General features: G+C 48.9%; 2 protein-coding genes across 4 annotated transcripts in view; one reads left to right on the forward strand and one right to left on the reverse strand.

Moving 5' to 3' along the window:
* LOC119400489 (transmembrane channel-like protein 7) overlaps positions 1-4,773 on the forward strand; it is a 52,810-nt gene extending 48,037 nt beyond the window's left edge. For all 3 annotated transcript variants that reach the window (XM_037667547.2, XM_037667548.2, XM_049418085.1), the window contains one exon: positions 3,138-4,773. In XM_037667547.2, the coding sequence (XP_037523475.1) occupies positions 3,138-3,291 (154 nt within the window). In that variant the 3' untranslated portion in view covers positions 3,292-4,773. The remainder of the gene's footprint in view (positions 1-3,137) is intronic.
* A 6,887-nt stretch (positions 4,774-11,660) lies between these two features.
* The window catches only part of LOC119399239 (uncharacterized), a 28,449-nt gene continuing 18,046 nt past the window's right edge, over positions 11,661-22,063 (reverse strand). Inside the window, exons 13-15 of the mRNA XM_037666056.2 lie at positions 16,558-16,634; positions 15,362-15,535; positions 11,661-15,278 (exon numbers count right to left, since the gene is read on the reverse strand). Coding sequence (XP_037521984.2) covers positions 15,194-15,278; positions 15,362-15,535; positions 16,558-16,634 — 336 coding nt within the window. The 3' untranslated portion in view covers positions 11,661-15,193. The remainder of the gene's footprint in view (positions 15,279-15,361; positions 15,536-16,557; positions 16,635-22,063) is intronic.

Consider the following 22,063-nt stretch of genomic DNA (forward strand, 5'->3'; position numbering starts at 1 on the left):
TGCAATCTCTTTGTGCCATATCCAGACTGTCGTTAAAGTGATCACGTATTAGCACCCAAACGCCTAGCCAAAATACAGTAGACTCCCGTTAAGACAAACTCGAAGGGACTGCGGTCATCTGTTCGTCTTATCAGGAGTTCGGCTTATCAGAAGTGCCCTCAAAAAGAGACATGCCAACATGCCAAGTGCATCCAGATATGTTGCTTGAGAACACTGAATGGAGTAGACTTATAATGGAAGCAGAAAGACAAGAAAAAGCATTTATTTGGCTCGTCTAGATAAAAACTATGCCTTCAAGCAGAGTATTTACACGAATCTTACGAGCACCCAATTTCGCGTGTTCAAAAATAAAAATGCCCATGAAGATATTTGCTACCACATTTTAATGATAAAACTGTAACACGCTCCTATGTTGACGATTAGAAAAAAAAAATTAAGAGACAAGCACAATTTTCCTTCAAAGAATGTAAAATTTATTGTCCTGGCAGTTCCTTTTCTTCTGTGAGCCTGTTTTGCTGGCTCTAAGATCACTTCTGGATACGCCTCAGTCGCGTGCTGTTGCCTTGACAAAGTCATTATACGCTGAGTTGCTTAAGATAGTCTGCAAGGTTTTCTTCGAGGTCCGGATATTTTCCCGTTTTCGGCCCGTAGTAACTTTTCCTGATCGACGTGCAGCTGAAGATATCCCATCGGGCTACTCCTAGGTGGTGTTGGCTACTCACGGTCACAAGCCTCGCCACGAAAAAGACACAACGTAGCTACATTCACTGTGCAAAATAGCCTTCCTTGGTCGTGCGCTTCCATAATCAAAATGGCTCATCACAATTTGCACTTCACTGGGAACAGATACAATGCGCACAGGTCCTACGCGAACCAACACGAACTGACCACAAAATACGTGTGCTGGGCCACCATTGTGGGATGGCGATGACAATGCACCTGACCCCTCTGACGGGAGTGCGCCGCGATCGTGGTTTCGGTTTCGTACTCGATTGTAATGCGCAGACCATTTTTGTTCCTGTTGTCTCTTTCTTTTTTTCCCCCCCGACTCCCCTTGCGTTTGCCCCTCTGACCATGGTGGAGGGGCCCCAAGCTCTTGTGTTCTTCTGTTCTCCTTTGTACTAGTGATGCAGAACTATCGATGGTACTATCGATAATATCGATAGCTGAACCACTATCGAACTATCGATGGTGAAAAATACTATCGATAGCGCTATCGATAGTGAAAAATTCGATGGTACTATTGGTAGTATAAAATCAACAGCGCGGACTCACTGCAGAGTAAACTTGTTTCCCCGCTCTCGTGGTACATAGAGGAGCCGGATGAGCAGGCTGAAGGGCAAGAAAGTTGACATGATTGAGTTCTTCACCAGGGTACTGTGCTGACACATGATTATAAAGACAAACTGTTCAGCTGTAGCGGAAAGGAAGCCTTTACATGCGGTGGGACTGTGCTGCTTCAAATTGATATTGCATTTTATGATTTTAAAATTAAAAAAATATCAAGAAGTTAATTGTAAGGTCAAACTGGTTGCTTTTGGATATGAATTTATTGATTAATATATTCAGCCATTTTCAATGCGGAAATATTTATTTTCTCTGCCGAAAATTGCTCGATAATTAAGCGAAGCTGGTAGTAGGCTATCGCAAATATTTTCGCAATATGACCGGCCAGCAACCGCATCACTATTCACACCACTATCCATAGTATCGTCACGTGGTTGTGACGGTGTAGAATGCTGCAGCAAGACTGGGAAATACGGAGCTCTTTATTTGGGCGAACTTGTGCCCAGAAAATCAAAGCTCAAGATACAGCAGGTATGTGCTGCGCACTGATAGCGGCGGGAGCAGTCGTCAGCCGTTGAGTTATTTGATCATTGGTGCAACGCGTCGTCCTTTATACATCAGTCATCAAACCTTCCAGTGTTATCGCTGGCGCTCGCGTAAGCTCTCGAATAAACTTGACTATTCGCGTACGGCGCGTAATCTTAACAGAATGATCTCAAACAATTGTGAAGCTTCTCAAACATTACGGCGCGGTCTGCGTCAAACGTTGCTAACAGTCTTTGTGGGTGAAACCCGATTAAGTCAAAACGAAGCAATAAACACGCGTGGCAGTAATATCGCTAGTAATATTACGATGGTACCACCAATTGCACTATCGATAGTTTGTCGATAGTAGCACTATCGATAGTTTGTTTACACTATCGATAGTTTCAAAAAAACTATCGATACAATCGATAGTCAATTTACCAATAGTTCTGCATCACTACTTTGTACACCAGCTGGGAAACCGAAGAACGGGGGGGGGGGATACAAAAGGACGCAATGGCTTGGGGGTCCACGTTGTAAATCCCCCACTCTTTTTGTTGCTTTCTTTGCTGATAAAGCCCACACCTCCCCCACCCACAGGTTGGGGGTGAGAGGGGATACCGGCCTTATCCGCTGACCGGTCTTCTTCGTTTATCTCGCGCCCTCCGCGTCGCGATTTGCTTCGCGTCTTTGCTCCAGAAAGCGCTTTTTTTTTCATCTTTTTTGCTTTTTCTCGGTCGCCTGAATGCCCCACCAAGACTGCAGTGTTCGTTTCGCAGAATCGCTAGCGTTGTTGATCACCGCGCAAGTTTGTCTTAACAGAAGACTACAGTTGGGCGGTTCGTCTTAAGCGAATTTTTTTTTGCATTGAGTCTATGGGAAACCAAACAAATGGCCCCGTGTTGTTCGGTATAAGCGAGAATTCGTCTTAACCGAGTTCGTCTTAACGGGAGTTCACTGTATGTAAAAAGGTCAAGGTTTCTGAAGTGGTTTTTGAAATTATGTAAGCGATTAGGCTACAGCTAGAGTAAGCCATTCCCACCATAATATAAGCAGAGCACCTTGTATTGAGTTATAGCCATTGGCGTAGCCAAGGGGGGTGGGGGTATTGACCCCCCCCCCCCATGGGGGATTAAAGTTCAATCTCCTCCCATACCATTCTCTTTCTTTTCAACTTTCGTACCAAGCAGTTGGAAATGAGCTCTGCCTTAACAAAAGTTGTGATAATATTTTTTCTAATGCTTTTTGTTCAAGTCTTATTCTTATTATGAAGCCCTAGTGAACTTAGCCTCTGTGTGCATGATGTGCTCTTCTTTACGTTTCAGCATCAGCATCTACTACTACTACTCTGTGGCAGCTGCACATGCTCACATGGAAAAGGTCCTCAAGGACAAGCTTGTCCTTGAAGGCAAGGACAAGCAATTCCTTCTTGCCAGGATTACTGAAGTTGCACGTCAACGACCTTCATCAACAGCGTAGCCTTGGGTGCACTCTTGTGGCGACACTATTTGATGTGGCCTGTTCGCATCAAAGCTTGTTAAGTACCACCTCAAGTGCCCAAGGCGGATGCCGTGTCTCAACTTGGAATGCAGTAGCAGCTGCAGTTGAAGTCTTTCAATGCCTGCGATGAACTTGTAGCTGAACTGCACCCAGTGTGGCTATGGTATTTAGGCATCAGGCCTGCGTTTGTACCTATACAACCTTCCACGGTTGTTTTTTATCGTTTCGTGCAAGTTTCATTGGACAGGTATGGGCTGTTGCAACTGCATTTTGAGCAGGAGTGGTGAGTGGTTAGCTTTCAAGATTGCTGTTCTATGATCTGTAATCTCTATCCACAGCTCTCTGGTAGAAATTAGGCATTTGTACAGCAGGTTCAGAGCACAGTGGTGATAACCTGTTTGTGGCCACATTGCAGGAACAGTTGTAGAGTTAGCCAAGTTTGTGTGGCATGGCTTCATATGGCTACAACTAACGAAATCGATCCTGCAGTCAGTTTCACCTTCGTGTTCATGGCTGCGTGAAGTTACTTGATCCTACTTTCCCAAGCAACCACTGCTACGTTTTTTGCAACATCGTCTGTAAAGCCCGCTATAAGCTGAGAAAGACTAGCTGGCTGCCTAAGTGCATTTCGTGCTTAATTTTATTATTAACTCTGATGCGTCCTCTCTCTGGACAGTTTTACGAAACATGTTTGCTTTTAGGGATTATGACTGCCTATTACTTTTAAGCGACCTGATTGAATTTTGTGCCTTAATATGGAAGACTGTGATACATAGTATTTAAAGACATATAACCTGTGTAATGGCTTCAAGTCCATAAATCTGTAATGGCATGGGTGAAACCTGCGCAATTGCTGCTGGTCAGATATCCTGGACAGGGGTGTTCATGTTCTTTGGTTGCATCACGCCTAGATCACCTAAGGTTTGTGGTCCAGCTTCGTATTACAAGCTTTAACCAAGTGTCAGTTAAATGTCTGCCAACTCACTTCGTGTGGCCACATTTTTATCAAGTTTCCCTCAATTTATCCGGATCATCTCTTTATTGGGAATTCTAGTGTGTGTGACGCTTTTTGATTGGAATTGCTCGCACTGTTCAGATTTAATCTCTCCTTGCATGAAGAAGTCTCAGTTTTCAAGGACCACATTGCTACTGACTTTTTAGAAACGGCATTGCTTGTGTGTTCCCTCAGGGGATCGAATGTCTTGCGGTAAGTAGCTGATCTTTGCTGAAGGAAATTGCACACCTGGCTGTTCTTATTATGACACTTTTGTCACAATATTTCCTGCACACGCTAAAGGTTGTGTTAGCCCCTAGTTGGGGTTACTTTTTAGCATGTTGTTGTTCTCGGTTGCTGACCTTTCAGTGGAAAGAAAAAAGTTTTATTGTATATACTGTTGTTTTATACTTGAATGCAAGTTTTTGTACTTGTGTGTATTGAATAAAGTGTAGTTAGTGTTAGAAAGACAATCTAAAAAAGCTCACAGGCTCCCTTGTGCATTCGCCTAAGATGACTGGAAGGCAAAAGCCATTTTCTTCTTCTCAGTCGATGTATTGATCCTCTACCGCGCCACTCCGAAAGCTTTCTGCACATAACATGGTTTGCACTGCCTCCAGTGTCGGAAGTATCGCAAGCTTTCTACACATCATGTAGTTTTGCACTGCCTCCATGATCGGACTGCCTTTGACCAAGCGACGATGTCACGCGATGACGTCACCATGCGACTTCATGATGGCGTCGTAATGACGTCACGCATTTTGGTGATCTGTGACGTCATCGCGTGGTGATGACTTTTTTTTTTTCCATCACTTGCGTTGACGCCGACAGTCAATTTCCGCGTTTGATCAGGCATCGAAGGCTTTCGCCTTAAAATGTTTTCTGTGAGTGCATTGGTTCAGCAGGTGTGGTAAACTGTTGCTGGGCACAGCATAAGGTTCTGTGCTTGATACCTGGCCACTACACGTTTACTACAATTTATGTGGGACTTGAAAAGATTCTTTGTTCCTGAAATTTGGATGTGTAGCGAACGATCTAGGTGTCACGCTAGCTTTTTTCGTGGTCTTTATTTAGGATATGAATTATTGATATTATGGCCCGGTGCAACAAAGCAACGGCATTTTTCTCTCATAGGCGAATGCACCCAATGCTACACCACTCTGCGCGTGCACTAGATTGACGTCATAAGCACATGTTTGCACACGTCATAAGCACACGGTCGGCGACAGGCCGTCGGAGAGCATCGCTGGGTACATGAGCGCGACTAGTTCTGTGGTCGCGGAGGCAATCGGCGGCCGCGCTTCGGTCACAGACTACATTGGTCGAATTATCCGGGAGGCCGCAATAAAAGATGCAGCGAAAATTCGGGAAAATATTGCGATGCGAAACATTCAGCAAACATTGTGATGCGGCTTGACGACAGTAGCGGTGCACTGTCGACAGCGCACCGCTACTGTCGTCAAGCCGCTCGTTGTCGCTTTGAATGAAATGTAATTGCGCTGCGCACTACGGATGGTCACTTTCGTTTCTTAGAATGACTGCGCAATCGTGGCGAACGATGGATCATACGGCAATTCGTTTTGCGACTCAAAAAACTTGGAGGACGTTTGAGCTTCGCCTTCAAGAGTAGAAGGCGATAGTGTTATCGGGCCCCGTGCGCATCGCCTTCAACCGTGCCGCTATAGGTAAGGAACGTCTGTGCACGTAACATTGGCCGTTCCAAGCTATCCTGGAATGGCCTCTGCACGTACCGTTGCGAAGTGACCACTGCGCCATAATTCTTCCTTTTGCGAATTGGCGAAGTGCCCACTACGCGACCGTAGGGTGCCACGCGCAGCTGCACGCTTTGTAGTGTGCACGGGCAGCTTTAAACCACCCACTCGTTGCGCAATTCAGATGTTTTGACGCCTGATGAGATTCTCTGCCATGCGATATTACATGCGTTAAGGAGACTCCTCCCACTACATAATTTCTTACTGAAATGCAAAAAATTGTATATCATTACTTTCGGCCAGTTGTAATTTGGAATGTTTAACTACAATTTGAAAAATTCCTGGAAAGTAATGAGCAATGTAATTTAATTACTTTTTAAGAGTAATACCGCCATCCCTGGTCTATTGGCACTTCTTCATTCACACACGCATGTACTCGCGACTACAGCCCACAAACAGCAAGTTCTAGTAAATAAATCACATGGACAACCGGGCACCAATGCTGGATGTGAGCGCCGCTCATATCCAGAGCGCGAGCGCCGAGAAAAAGAAGGAACAGAGACGGAGTTGATAACGCCTGCTTTCTTTTATTGTCTCGACAACGTCATCGAAAAATAACGAAGCGATGAGTGCTTATGTACATGTTACAAATATTTCCGTACTGGTGCATATCTATAAGTTCGGGCTCCTGCATAAAATCTTGATTGAATGAAAACCTCGGTTAGACGGGGTGCGTTGGGATGAAAGCCGGCGACGGAGAGACCTGCACGTTAAACTCCGGATGCTGCTGCCACCCCTCGAATCTTAGTCGAGCTGTTTACTCCGCTAAATAAAGGTCTCGTTCAAACCTGCGACAAGCACCGCTCTCGCGGCCATTTGCGACTGGCGACTCAAGGCGACAGATGTTCACACCTGCATGATACTTATACCCGTTGCTACAGAATTCACGTCTGCTCGCATTGCTGTTGCCCCTCAAAATAAGCTGACGTCATGATCCTGCGCATCTGATTGGTTCGGATGTTTGCGACTGAAAAATCGAGCAGCGAGCGAATGAGCCAAGCAGTCGCTTTGCGACCAAAGCGGCCATTTGCGACCACTTGGTCGCGCGATCGGTGCTAGTGCAGGTGTAAAGGCCCGAATACACGTACGCGTTGCAGCGCGTGAACGCGGGACTTTTTGACGCGGCGCCGCCCCTGTCCCTATGGAGAGGGAGGGCGCCGCGTCTCTCTCCGTAGGGAGAGGGCGCGGCGCCGCGTCAAAAAGTCACGCGTTCACGCGCTGCAACGTGTACGTGTGTTCGGGCCTTAAACGAGCCTTTAACGAGGCATGCATTTCGCGCACGGTTCTCAATACAGCCAAACCTCGTTACAACGAAATAGCATCGGGACCATAAATGAGTTCGGTGTATCCGGTATGTGTTGTAGCAGTACATACAAGAATCTGCTCTAACTAATCGGTACACACTAAACTTGACAGCTGGGCGAGTTGGTGATAGTTCGTACTAACGTGTGAAGCAGCGCACGGGGACACGGCACAAAGAAACGAAGCGACAGGACAACCAGTGCACTCGCAACTAGTTTATTTCGAAGAAAAACATTGTTAATATACATATATGAAAGCGTACCACGTGTGACCATGACGTTCAAGTTACCTACAGTTTTTCGGTGATCGTCCAAAAAAAGACACTTGGCAATCGCTTAGAACTATTGATGCTTGGCTGATGCAATCATCTTTTCTTTTAGTGATATGGAAGGCCTCGATATTAACCATGTTTTTCCATAAACTAGTTGCGAGTGCAGCGGTTGTCCTGTCGTTTCGCTCCTTTTGTGCCGTGTCTCCGTGCGCTGCTTCACGCGTTATTCTAGGCATCGAAACCCCTATAAGCGAGGTAATACTTACACTTCTCTTTGTGGTATTTCAAGCTTAAGAAACCGCGTCATGAGAAGGTGAAATTACAATTAAACAAAGTGAGAAACAGGCGCGCGTTCACATTTGTTTGATCAAGGGTGCGATCTTCGACTTGGCGGCTTTTAACACCAATTCATGACCACAAAAAAAAAAAAAAAAATGTTTCGAATTGTCTTACAATATTTATTTTGCCTTTTATGCTAGCTGTCGAATTTTCAGCCTCATGCGAACCGAATATTTATTCGTTACTGCCGATCTTGCCAGTTCTCGCGTTTTCGGTCTCATCCTAGAGCAGGTAGCGCAAAAAATACGGGGACACAAGAAAGCAACATAAACACCGGACGCTTTTTTGCGCTACCTGCTCTATGATGAATTCTTACAAACTCGCCCAGGTTTCCGTTCTCGTAAGCATAATTTTTGGTTTCGTTATATAAAGAAAAGATGTTACTGAAGAGCGACCAAATTGTATTCAGTTCGCTTTAACCGATGATTCGTTATATCATTGCTCGGTATAACGAGGTTCAACTGTACTGGCATAAGCGATGGTGTTAACTCTTAACCAAGCCCTGCGTAAAGTGCCATCTATATATATCCAGTTAACTAGATCCATTGTTCTAGTTTGCGGCACCTTTCAGCACATAACTACGGATGAAATGGCAGTCAACTTCGAAATCGCAATTTCAGACCAAGGTCTCTCCGTCGCCAGGTGTGTCGGCGTTTTCGGCCGTACAGGACTCCGCGTACAATATGCATGGTTGCGCGGATTGCTATACTGTGCATATATTAACTGTACACTCGTGGTGACGCGGGTCGGGTGGTGTTTTGCTATTGTATATATATAAAACCTTTTCAGAAAGTATAGAATGTATGAGGCAAGGCACGTATGAGATGACGCGCGGCGTGATTAAGGGAGCGCGCCTTGGCTTGGGCGATTATACAGTATGTGACTGCCGCGGTGCGCTCCGTTTAAATTGTGCACTAGCTGGGTGTTCGCGTGGCCTCCGAAATTAGCTCCTGCAGCCAATCTCGGAGGCCACTGTGTTTGATTTTATGCTAACGCGCGCTGGCAAGCATCTATGTGCGGGCATATTATATGCATCGTGTAAATCCTCACTTCTACGAATCGAATCTCTTTATAAGTTTTCAGCATTTCCCGTGTCGTTTTCAGAACCCTCCCGAACGTATGCATGCCGTACCATGTTGAATCGTGCTAACGCCTATGTGTGTGAGCTTGTAACTTAATCTCGTCAAACGTGGTTTCCCGTTGTAGGTTGCGAGAAAGTTTTGAAGTTTAATGATATACTGAATGTAACCACTCGGAGGTGGACATTGAGGATCGCTGTGCAGTGGAGGGATTAATTTTGGCAGTTCTCTAACGTGTGCCAAAAGGACGGTACAGTTTGCATATTTGGGAGACCGGAGCGCCCCTAGTGGAAATGAAGCGGAACCTCGTTGATAAGTTTCCCGTTTCGTACGATCTCCCGGTGCCAACGTTCGCGATATCGTTATCAAGCGCAGCTGCGCGATGTTTTAGTGAAGTCGGATTGTACGTTTTCCCGCATAGTACGTTTTTTCGCGCGTCGTTTTTTTTTTCTCTCTCGAAAACGTGTGAAAGCTTATAATGTGTTAGAGCTGTAGATACCATGGAGGGTCGAATGAAGCGGTTATGAAGTTAGGCCAAAGCAACGACGAGCGCTCGTCGTATACCAACATGTTGCGGATTAACTTACAACTCTGCGCCGCCTGTTGTGCACTAGGGTTATATGTATATAATGGTGCATCCAAACGCATATGAATGAGACCTCTGCGATCTCGTGTCGAACCCGTTGCATTGGTGGTCCCCATGTGTACTCTGTATAGCACCATCACACGGTACGAGAACGCGAAGTTGTCGCTAATCTTAGCTCACGTTTCCTATTTATGCCGGCACGTTCTGTTTGGAGGGAAGCGAAATGCCCAGTAGTAGGGTCGCGGGCGCGCCTCCCTCGTTTCCGCTGCTGCACTTGGTCCCTCGCCGTTAACCAAGAGTGAGGATTTACGCGACGCAGCGAGCAAGTCGAACGGGCGCTGTGCGATCAATCTGCGTGCGTGGAGCAAAACGTTGGGAGGATCGTTTCGCTGCGTCACGTGACGCTTAGTTTGTCTATTGTTTATATCACCATACTCGTGATCTCACGGTATTTGTTGCGGCTCAATATACAGAGCGAATATTCCGTCGTGTTTTTTTTTTGTAATTAACGCAAATTAGTTGCATAATTCAAACTTACATTCTAATGAAGGCATTATAACTACTGCAACGCATCACGAAATATTCAGATCAATTATTCATTATTCATAAACGTTGCTCATCAGAAAAAAAAAAATACTCGCAGGGTTCCCTATGAATTTGCCTTAAACGACTGGAAGGCGAAACGCATTCAGGCGTGGATATCTTACCGTGCACTTTATATCGACGTCCAACGTTCACAGAGAATACTCAATACTCACGTTCACGAAGTGATACACACTTCATTTGCGTTGTTTATCATAATGTAAATAACTTTCGCTAGTTGAATTGTGAGCTGATAACTCACATTCAATTAAATTGCTTTGTCATAATTAACATCTAAAAATTATACTTCGTTGATTAACTCGCTAGTTACTTAATTTGTATTATCATCACGTATATGCACAGTCATGCTTTCACGCGCTTTACTTCTCTCACGCCGGCTTTTCGTTTATGGCCACGTTCGCATGAGTCATTCAAGGCTCTCGCCTTATATATGAACAATTGTGAACAATCGTCCTGACGTTTTGCTCCATCTGACCAAACATTTCTGTACACTCTGAAAGAAAAGGAAACTTGCATCGCTGGCCTGTGCAGTGGCGCTATCTGCAAGCATCGCTGTCTACTCTGTGCTGCTTAATATAAGTTGGAATGAAATAACGAAGCGACTGTGAGAAGATAGTATAAAGGAACGACGTGCATATTAGCGTGGATTGCAAGCGCAATGGCTGTAAAATTGGACTGTGCTATAGGTGATGCATTTGCGGAGAGTATAGGCAGCATGTATTGCTCGGGACAAGTTGTGTGCATGGTGTCAAAAAACTGCGTGCACCTTAAGGGGTGATAGTAAGTGAAAGGCGGGCACTATGGTGGTCGGAAAACTTTGTACACACTCGCTTTATGAATGCGCAGCGTTTTTCCTCGCTGCCACAGACGACTCGTGCAGTTTCATGGGTTGCCGCGAACGTAGGCGAAAGTTATAATCGAGGTGCAATATGATCTGCTATTGGCGTTTGCGCGAAACGCTGCGTGCTCGCCGGTTTTCACGAACTGCTGGCTTTCTGCCAATGCCACATAACGTACTCCGCACATAATTGCAGCACGTATACACATGCGGTGCATATTTCACTGCGGGAAAGCACGTTATAGTTTTAGCATGCCCGAAAATGGATCACTTCATGGAATTCCGGGTTAAGGTAGAATGGGATTATGGATGATAGCAGTAACGTATCCGGGGGGGGGGGGGGGGGGTGTTCACCCGGTATCATAAGCGGACACATATATGTATATTACGCACGAACAAAAATAAAGCGTACTGGATTTTCGGACGCGCTTGAAGAAAACGAGCACACAGTGAGACACACAGAAAACTACAAACGGAAGCACTTCCGTTTGTGGAACTGTTGGTGGTAGTGGTTTGAAGAGGAAAAGGCGCCTAATTTCTGATTTTTTCTCTTTTTTTGTGGAACTAGCCCGAGAAACAGCACCCCTCAAATACCTGTATATAGAGGACTCTCCCCCCCCCCCCCCTCCCACCTTTTTCTCATTCACTCATACATTTTTGCGTTTGTGGGTGCGCTTCGAGAGGAAAACTAAAATGAGCAGCACGACGTTGCTGACGCATTACAAGTGCAAGAAAGTTGAATATGTGCTTGCGCATAGCAATAGCACATTTTTTTTCCCACTCTGGCTAAGCTCTGTGGCACTAGGCGACGCCACCAACCAGACCGCTCACATTTACGTCTCTCTTAACCCGGTATTCCACAAAGGCCAATACGTTTACGTACAAGCTGAAACAACCTAAATTATACTTTTGTGGCAGCGTTTTTTTTTTTTTTTCGTCTTTGAAACAACGCTTGAACTCTTGAGCTGCTTTGGTGCAGCTTTTATTGACGTCTCACTTGAGGTCGCGACTGCAGCTCTTTACTTATTTTTCTTTTCCTTTGCGGAATCAAGTTACCAGGCCCATGGCCTCTGCGATCAGATCCGGCAGCGCGCCGTGCCGGAGCTGATCGCGGAGGCCACGCCAACCCCATGAAACAACACGAGCTCGATCCTTACGGGCGAGTCGAATGCACCGCGTCTTCGCTGTAGAAAGGCGGATTATAGCAATGAGGAAAAAAAAAAGTGCGAACAGACGCTGCATCGTCGAATGTACAGCTGAATGAATGAGTTGAACAGCTCGCCTCAAAGGCGGTACAATACTGCACGCAGCATCGCTGGTCTGTGTTTGTTCGATACGCGCCCTCTGCGAGAGCTCCGCGATATCTACATCTATACGGCGCATGCTCGGCTCCGAGTAAATTGATTTTCCCGGTTTGCATAGCGCAACTCTTCTGTCCGTGGCTTCCACTGTCTCGGCGACTTCCTCACTCGTGCCATTTGCGATTCAAAACCTGCACAACCCCTTTGACCAAGAGTGATAGCCTCGACACCGTCAAATTCGCCATCTTGTCAACTCTGTTTGGCCGAGAAGGCCACTACGGCCTCTGTGATTGGCTTAAAATGCCAGCATTACGAAATTTGACAATATGGAGGAATCTGACAGTGTCCGGCATATAGCAGCGTAGTTTAGTAACGTCATTAAACCAGAAACGCCTTACTTAGCTGATGGCTGACTCTAAGAAATTGGACATTTGGCTCATTTTTATAGGCGGCTCTTGGATTTCTTTGCAGCAAAAACTAAATACGTATTTCAACAGGGAGTTTTAGGTCTAAAGTACGCAAACGACTCTGGGCGTTTGCGCATCCCCACTGTTTGCACACCTCACGGTTCGCGTCCTTTAACTTTGGGTGTTCAAACTTAGCGAACAGTTGAGAGCAGGTGTCCTTTCCATAGCTGTTAATGTTTCCCAGGCGAGGATGCGATTCTTTGAGCTCGATGCAAAAACTGCTAGGTAAACACATTGTAATGACAGTAGTACGGAAAGCCGAGCTAGTTGGTACGAATTCATAGTGCAATAGCGCAACAAACACAGGAACACATCGTCTCTCTTGCCTGTGGCCCTGTGTTTGTTGCGCTATTGCACTATGCCATTGTAATGATGCTAATGAGCTCGCAGAACATTCAACTGACTCTTAAGCTGTCTACTTTGAGCCATATTTTAGAGTAATTTTTTCGCTCGTTTAAAACCGCAATATGCAGTCTTCCACTGAGAAGGCTGCACAGAGTCAATTTTCTGCTACGCGATATATTTCCCGCGTAAAGAAAGAAAATAAAAATAAATACTCGATGAAAAAACAACGAACGATGCAGATCTGACGCAGATTCCGTACTTGATATTTGCAAAGCTGACGTTCCTGCTCAGCTCGCGTCACTCCGAGCTGTAGAGGTACAAACAGACTCTCTCGTTTCAAACAAGAGGCTTGCAGTGCAGATATGCTTCGCAAATGGCTGTGACGGAAGCGCCCATTGCCACGACACGCTAACTACAACAACGATCACAGCACCTTTTAAGTCATCATCGTCTCCCGGGTTATAAGACGCTTTCACTCGCACCGTGTGCCTTGTATGAGGGATTTGTCCTGCGAGGCTATTTGTGGCAAGTTCGAACGGTGTTCAGGTGATACTATATGTGAAACCATCGCGCCGATGACTGCCTACTGACGCGCCAGAAAAACTTGCCCGTCATTTCATGGTCCCTTCAGTTCCTAATTTTAGTGGAAAGTCTTGCGATGAAATGCCCTGTATCACGAACAGATATTCGTTTGCGAGGCTGAGAAATGTGGCGATCGAGAGTTTTCGAACATTTTGTATGTATTTGTGTTTTAGTTCATCTTCGCCACAAGATAGTGGTCGAACTATCCAACAGCGGAACTCTGAAACCTAAAGAAAGTTTCAGAGTTTCGTGCAGATTTGACCAAACTACGAGGATATTTCAAGCGGAAATGATAGGCCGCCCTTGTGCTGCCTGTGGGTAACTTCAGAACCTGACACAGATTAGTAAGATCATTGACGTGTGTGAGCTGTATTCTTGTGTCTCGTCTGAGTGCATAAAACACGCCCAAGTGGTGTCCGCAGCGCTTCACTGTGCGGTGGGAAATCCCTGTCAACGTGTTGTGTAGAATGTGTTTTTCTGGCGTCATCCCGGCAGCAGCGCCCGTTACCTGGACCGACTTGGAGGAACTGAGGTATTATATTACCGAGGTGATTACTGCGTGGACGCGAATTTTGTGCCTCTACCCGAGTTTCGTAACGAAATGTCTGAACGAAATGGCACGCTGTCGGCACTTGGCTGAATCCTCATTCAACTATGGTTCTCCTTGAGTGTGCGCATCGACGCTGTGGTATTCTGCTAAAGGCGGGAACGGCGTTGCTATTCAACGCATGACTCGGCTGTTCGGTAGCCAGTTTTCTCGAGGCTGAACAGTCAAGTTCTTCCTTATTCTCGAATTCACCGTCTTATCAGTTCTAATTGGCTGACAAGACTGCTTGGTCTTTCTGAGTGGATCAAACACGGAGGAATCTTAGAATATCTGAAATGGTACACAATCCGCCTTTTTCCAAAAGGATCACCACGCGAAGCTCCGCCCCCCTACCAAAACGGCCCTCTGCCGTTTTGGTAGGGCGGCGGAGCTTCGCGTGGTGATCCGGGACAACCGGGATCGCCAGAACCAAAGCCTCCGAGATCGAAAGGCGTGCGGTGACTCCAATCCTAATTGGGAGACCCTACCTAGTACACTCCACCCTATCACAGCGTTTCGCGACTTTCCCGCCAGGAGGAGAAGGGCGCATGCGCCGTGGCACCGTGAGAAAGGCGGATTGGTACACTTGTTCGAGTTCCCTGACCTCGGCTAACAGCGAGTATCTAATGGCAATACCGTGCGCCTTGTGTGGTTGGGAAGGCGTGAGATCGGTACTCGCGTCCTCCTTTTCCTTCAAGCCGGTCCGGGTACTTGGCAGTTCGGTTCAATGTTGGGAGTGTTCGCATTGAGCGACGCATTCCAGTCCTCATCCTATTGGCTGAAGCTCGAAAGGCACGATGAGTTTTGGTTGCGCGGTCACCGCTTGCCCATGGCTGCTGCTGCCATCTGCACCAGCTTCCGGGTCGAACGCTTCCGGCCGCTGCTCCCTGACTGCCCGTTCCTGCGAATGGAGTTGATGCACTCGTTAATGCGATACTCAGCTGAGAACGGATACATGACGGATAAGTAAGAGACAGTACTAACTGCTTTCGAGACTGCGTGTACTTGTCGACGTGCGCCCAGAGGCCGGAGAGCAGCGCCGAAACGTCGTCCAGGGCGTACTCCTCGACCATGTCTTGCACGGTACGACCCAGCGCGTCCTCCACCGCCAGGTTGGCGCCCCACGAGAGCAGAGTGCGCACGCAGTCGGCGTAGTTGCTGCGAACGATGGGGAGCAATCCTTAAATGACATTGCGTAGAGCTTGTTCTCTAGTGCCCCTCGAATTTGCGCCTTACTGTTGGCATTGCACGGCAGCGCATGCACGAGACCATGCACACTGGAGACCACGCCTGTGTTTTATAAACTGTTCGTGGAACTTCAAACGCATTTTGACTTTCGAAAAACAAGAATGTACCTATTACTTCCCTGTCGGGGTATTCATAATGATATGCAAGCGATTAGTGCTATTGTTTTTGTCCTAAGTGAAGATTGGATCTACATACAACATTGTACGAACACAGTCGTACAGAAAGTAATGTTATCTCATCATTTACATGGACAGTTCTGCCGATTCCAACAGATCTACTGGAGCACTAGTTATTAAATTTATTCATTTTTCGGACAATACAAGGCATGGCCCGCGGTCAGGACAAACGGAGGTAGTTTACCTCCTGACGTGGTCCTGTTCGCGCTGGGCGTAACCGCAGCAGTGCTTGCTTAGCCATACAAAAATATACAGAATCACCAAAGCAGCAATCAGCTTGACCACAAAACACTTATCTAACATTATCTCTTATTTTAACTCTCCTTGAAATTTCTAGTCTTCCTTTAACAAGTGCACCGTAGCACTTGACAGGGTAGGACTTATCGCCCTTCAACTTTATGTACGAAACATTACGGCGACTGCGAATTTTGCTCGGAGTATCCCTCTAGTTGCTATCGCAGAAAAGGGACGAGAATGATACATGGTTGTGTCGTAACGAAAATACGCTTGACAATCCGCTTGACAACAGATAATGCCAATCAAGACTCAGCCTCGCGGCGATGCCGAGATGGATGTGTCGCCAGCAACAGCATAATATGGATTCGCTACGCTAAATTGTACAGATAAAGCTCAGCCCTTGGCGTTTCATTTAAGTTGAACACTGAACAGGTGTTTAAAGGTGTATGTTTCGCAAACAGGTAATCCTGGCGACTAATGGAACGAGCGCGTGGGGGATTTAAGAAACAAGAGGCTCACTTGAGTGCGGCCAAGTGCAGGGGCGTGAAGCCATCGGCAGTGATATTGTCCACGTCGGCTCCCATCTTCAGCAGTACCTGCACAGATAAGGGATGTGTCCATCAATTAAGGCCGTATCCGGGCAACTTTTTTCCGGTGTTCGCTGTAGACAGTTAACGGTGGCTATTTTGAAATGTTTGTATTGTTAAGCGGTTTATTGGACAGCACTCGGCGACAATGCACTATGGCGACAGTCCAGGCAAAAGCACGGGCTCCGAGCGCGAGTGGCGTTTAGAAGAGGACGACCCACTAGGAGCCGCTGGAGAGCGCAACCGTTAAGTAGTACCAATTGCTTCGCCACAATTACCCCGGGTACGAAAAGGGAGCCGTCCGGCGACCTAACAGCTCGTTACTATGAGTGGGTCATAGTAGGCCTTGAGGCGCTCCACGTTGACTATGTCGCGCCCTCGACGGCGCATGTCCGAAGCTGGTTCGATCAGGTAGTTGACCGGGGATGTGCGCTCGACGACCCGGTAGGGGCCTTCGTATTTCGGCAGTAGTTTTGAAGAGAGGCCGGTTGCAGTGGTAGGGACCGAGAGCCATACGAGCGCTCCGGGGAGGAACGTGGACTCAGAAGTGGAGGCTCTTCTGCCGCTCTTGTTCGTGCGTTGTAAAGGCCTTTGCAAGCTCGCGACACTCTTCAGCAAGCCTGGCTGTGTCAGAAATAGGTGCACAATCAGATGGATCCGGCTTGTAGGGTAGTATCGTGTCAATGGTGTGCAACGGGTGCCTTCCGTACAAGAGGAAGAAGGGTGAAAAACCAGTAGTGCTCTGAGGGGCGGTATTATAGGCGTAGGTGACGAAGGGCAGAATGGCATCCCAATTTGTGTGATCGGCGGCGACGTACATTGAGAGCATGTCGCCGAGCGTGCGGTTGAAGCGTTCGCTTAGGCCATTCGTCTGCGGGTGGTAAGCAGTAGTTTTGCGATGAACAGCATGGCACTCTTTGAGAATGGCTTCGACGACTTCCGACAAGAAGACACGGCCTCGATCGCTGAGAAGCTCCTGGGGTGGACCGTGACGCAGCATGAATCGGTGTAGCAGGAAGGAGGCAACATCACGCGCTGTAGCCGCTGGGAGGGCAGCGGTTTCGGCGTATCGCGTTAGATGGTCAACGGCGACGATGGCCCAACGGTTACCAGCCGACGTCAGAGGGAGTGGTCCATACAAATCGATGCCCACGCGCCCAAACGGACGGTTAGGGCAAGGTAATGGTTGTAGACCGACTGGTGACACGTGCGTTGAAGGTTTTCGGCGTTGGCAATCGAGGCAGGAGCGGACGAACTTCTGCACGTAGCGGTACATTCCTCGCCAGAAGTATCGTTGTCGAATGCGGTGGTAAGTTTTGGATACCCCAGAGTGCGCGCATTGCGGATCAGAGTGGAAGGAATCGCATATTTCAGCACGCAGACTTCGGGGTATCACAAGTAGCCACTGGCGGCCGTCGGCGTTGTAATTGCGTCGGCGCAGTAGGTCGTCACGAATGGCGAAATGGTGGGCTTGACGACGCAACGCGCGAGTGGTTGGTGTTGTCGACGGATCAGTGAGCAAGTCTATTAGCGAAGCGATCCATTTATCTTTGCGCTGCTCGGTAGCGATGGTGTGAACATCGATAGAAGAAACAGCAGTGTGAGACACTGAGCAGGAGGCATTGTCGTCAGGCAAGGGGGAGCGCGAGAGGGCGTCGGCGTCAGCATGCTGACGTCCGTTGCGGTACAGCACGCGGATGTCATAGTCTTGCAGGCGAAGTGCCCAACGGGCGAGACGGCCCGAGGGATCCTTCAATGACGACAGCCAGCATAGTGCGTGGTGATCGGTGACGACATCAAATGGGCGACCATACAAATAAGGTCGGAATTTTGTAAGGGCCCAGATGATCGCCAGACACTCTTTTTCCGTGACAGTGTAATTGGTCTCGGCTCTAGTAAGCGTACGACTTGCGTAGGCGACGACATATTCGGGGAACCCTGGTTTGCGTTGCGCAAGAACAGCACCAAGGCCTACACCGCTGGCGTCCGTGTGTACCTCCGTTGGGGCCGTAGGGTCGTAGTGGCGTAATATGGGAGGAGACGTCAACAAACGACGGAGCTTTGCGAACGCGTCGTCGCATTCGGACGACCACGAATGTAGGGGCCCGTTCCTTCCAAGGAGCTTCGTCAGCGGCGATATGATGGTGGCAAAGTTGCGTATGAAACGTCGAAAATAGGAGCACAGTCCTACGAAACTGCGCAGTTCTTTGACGGACGTAGGTTTGGGAAATTCGGCCACGGCCCGAAGCTTGGCCGGATCGGGAAGGATTCCGTCCTTGGACACGACGTAGCCTAGGATTGTTAGCTGCCGTGCTGCAAATCGGCACTTCTTCAGGTTCAGTTGTAGGCCGGCATTGGTCAAACACGTCAAAACATGCCGCAGACGTTGAAGATGCGTGGAGAAGTCCGGAGCGAAAACGACAACGTCGTCCAGGTAACACAAGCACGTGTGCCATTTCAAGTTGCGCAGAACGGTGTCCATCATGCGCTCGAAGGTCGCGGGCGCATTGCACAGACCAAACGGCATGACGTTGAACTCGTACAAGCCGTCGGGCGTGACAAAGGCTGTCTTCGGTCGAGCGTCATCAGCCATGGGTACTTGCCAGTACCCCGAGCGCAAATCGAGTGATGAAAAGTATTCTGCTCCTTGGAGGCTGTCAATCGCGTCGTCGATTCGCGGCAGGGGATAAACATCCTTCCTAGTGATCTTGTTGAGCCTTCGGTAGTCCACACAGAAGCGCACAGAACCGTCCTTCTTGGCAACGAGAACAACAGGAGACGCCCACGGGCTGTCCGAGGGTCGAATAACGTAATAATATCTGGGGTTTAACGTCCCAAAACCACGATTTGATTATGAGAGACGCCGTAGTGGAGGGCTCCGGAAATTTCGACCACCTGGGGTTCTTTAACGTGCACCTAAATCTAAGTACACGGGCCTCAAACATTTTCGCCTCCATCGAAAATGCAGCCGCCGCGGCCGGGATTCGATCCCGCGACCTTCGGTCGAATAACGTCGCGTCGAAGCATATCGTCCACTTGCTCATTAATTACCCGACGTTCTGTGGGAGACACGCGGTATGGACGTTGCCGCAGTGGTGGTTGGGCGCCAGTGTCGATGCGATGCGTAACAGCGGACGTGCGGCAGAGAGAAGTTTGCCCGACATCGAAAGAAGAACGAAATTCTTCCAACAGGCACAGAAGCTGGGAACGCTGGACCGACGTAAGGTTGTCAGCAATGGAGGGACCAAATACATCCGCGGGTGAGGAATCAGACGTGGAAACGGCACTGATGGTGCGGGAACTGGTGCAGTGCGAGTCATCGGGTGCGTCCAGAACTTGTGCGTCTTCGAGGGGCTCCACTCGGCCGAGACATTCCCCTCGCACCAACGTAACAATGTGCGGGGATGGGTTGGTAACAAAAATAGCGGTGCTACCCTGAGTGACTTGCACGGTCGCGAAAGGTACCAGCAACCCTTTCCTAGTGCAAACGCGGTCAGATGGCGAAAGGAGTGCAATTGTGTCGCAGAGACCGGCGCAGTAAACTGGCACAGCCGTCGACGAGTTTGGAGGAACTTTGGTATCGTCTTTGACGAGGGTCTTGGTGAATGCCGATGGACTGTCTGCCGGCGTCAAATGTGAGAACGGTGAGAGTTCGAGGGCGGCTGGTGCGCAGTGAATTATGGCGTCGTGGCGGGAGAGAAAATCCCATCCCAGGATGACGTCGTGGGAGCATGCAGCAATTATGATGAACTCGACGTCGTACAGAACGTCCTGAATGACGACGCGAGAAGTGCATACTGCTGTAGGCCTAATACTCTGGGAGCTGGCGGTACGGAGGGACAACCCTGAAAGTGGCGTCGTCACTTTTCGAAGTAAGCGGCTAAGTTTTGCGTCCATAACGGATACGGCGGCTCCAGTGTCGACAAGGGCAGATGCGCGAACACCGTCCACAAACACGTCTATGACATTCCATGGACTTCGCTGAGGGCTTTTACAGTTCGATAGCGTCGCAGCCCTTGCCTCGTGGACTGCGACGACTAGTTTTCCTGCTCTCGTGCGACAGAACGTGGCCGCATTGGTGACAGTGAGCGACGGCGTGGAGACGGAGAGCGGCGAGTGGATGGAGCTGGGCGTGACGTCGGCGACATAGGCGGGTCGTAGAATGCACGGCTGGACTGGCTGGTGGTGGTTGACGCGACTCGAGGCGGCTGCACGCGATGGCAGTAACGGGCCACGTGACCGGCATAACCGCATGCAAAGCAGATGGGCCGATTATCGGGTGTGCGCCATCGGTTCGCCGGGGCAGGTCCCGTCCACGTCGCAGGATGCGATTGACGGGGCGGCTGCTGAAATGACTGCAAGGGGGGTTGCAGTCGGGGCCTAGGGATGACGGCAGCATACGTAGCCGGCACGCCCGCTTCGAAGGACGGAGGTCTAGCGGTGGCTTCGGCGTAACTCAACGGTGCAGCAGTAGGGATTGCCTGGTGCGTCCTGGCGACAACCTGAGCGTAACTCTGTGGTGCAGGAGCCGGAGGTTGCTGGTGGTACTCAGGCATCACCTCCGCGATTTCCTGCTCAATCGCTCGGCGGATGGGAGGAAGAAGGGTCGTCGACGACTGTTGAACGTGCGGCGGTTGGGCGAAGGCCAGGAGAGAGAACTGGCGTGCGATTTCCTCGCGCACGAATGCCTTCATTTCTGCTAGCAGCGTGGCCTGGTCAGGTATGGCCGCCAAGCCAGCAAGCTCTTTGTCGCGTGATGGAGAGCGACGGGTCATCGAACGTTGCCGGCGGAGCTCCTCGTAGCTCTGGCACAGTGTTATGACCTCGGCCACGGTGGAAGGGTTTTTAGCGAGCAACATGGTGAAGGCATCGTCGTCAATGCCCTTCATAATGTTGCGAATCTTGTCAGACTCGGACATGGTGCCATTGGCTTTCTTACACAAGTCCAGGACGTCTTCGATATAACTGGTGAAAGATTCACCGGCCTGCTGAGCTCGTTCGCGTAAGCGCTGTTCTGCTTGCAGCTTACGAACTGCAGGGCGGCCGAAAACGTTGATGACGGCGGTCTTGAAATCCGACCAAGTAGCAAAATCGGACGCGTGGTTGTTGTACCACAAGCTTGCTACTCCCGCGAGGTAGAAGACAAAGTTGCTCAACTTGCCTGCTTCGTCCCATTTGTTGGGTACGCTCACGCGCTCGTAAATTGCGAGCCAGTCCTCCACGTCGGTGCCATCGGCGCCAGTGAAGATAGGTGGATCGCGGATGCGTGGGACACCGGGACATGTGGTCGGTGTAGGAGGCGGCGTTTGTTGGGCGGCGTCTTGAGGCATGGTAGATGGCAGAGTACGGGAACGAAGCTCCAGAGGCATTGAATGGGAGCACAGCACTCTCCACCAATTTCTTAAGCGGTTTATTGGACAGCACTCGGCGACAATGCA

The sequence above is a fragment of the Rhipicephalus sanguineus genome, chromosome 7 (genome assembly GCF_013339695.2).
Source record: "Rhipicephalus sanguineus isolate Rsan-2018 chromosome 7, BIME_Rsan_1.4, whole genome shotgun sequence".
Lineage (NCBI taxonomy): Eukaryota > Metazoa > Arthropoda > Arachnida > Ixodida > Ixodidae > Rhipicephalus > Rhipicephalus sanguineus.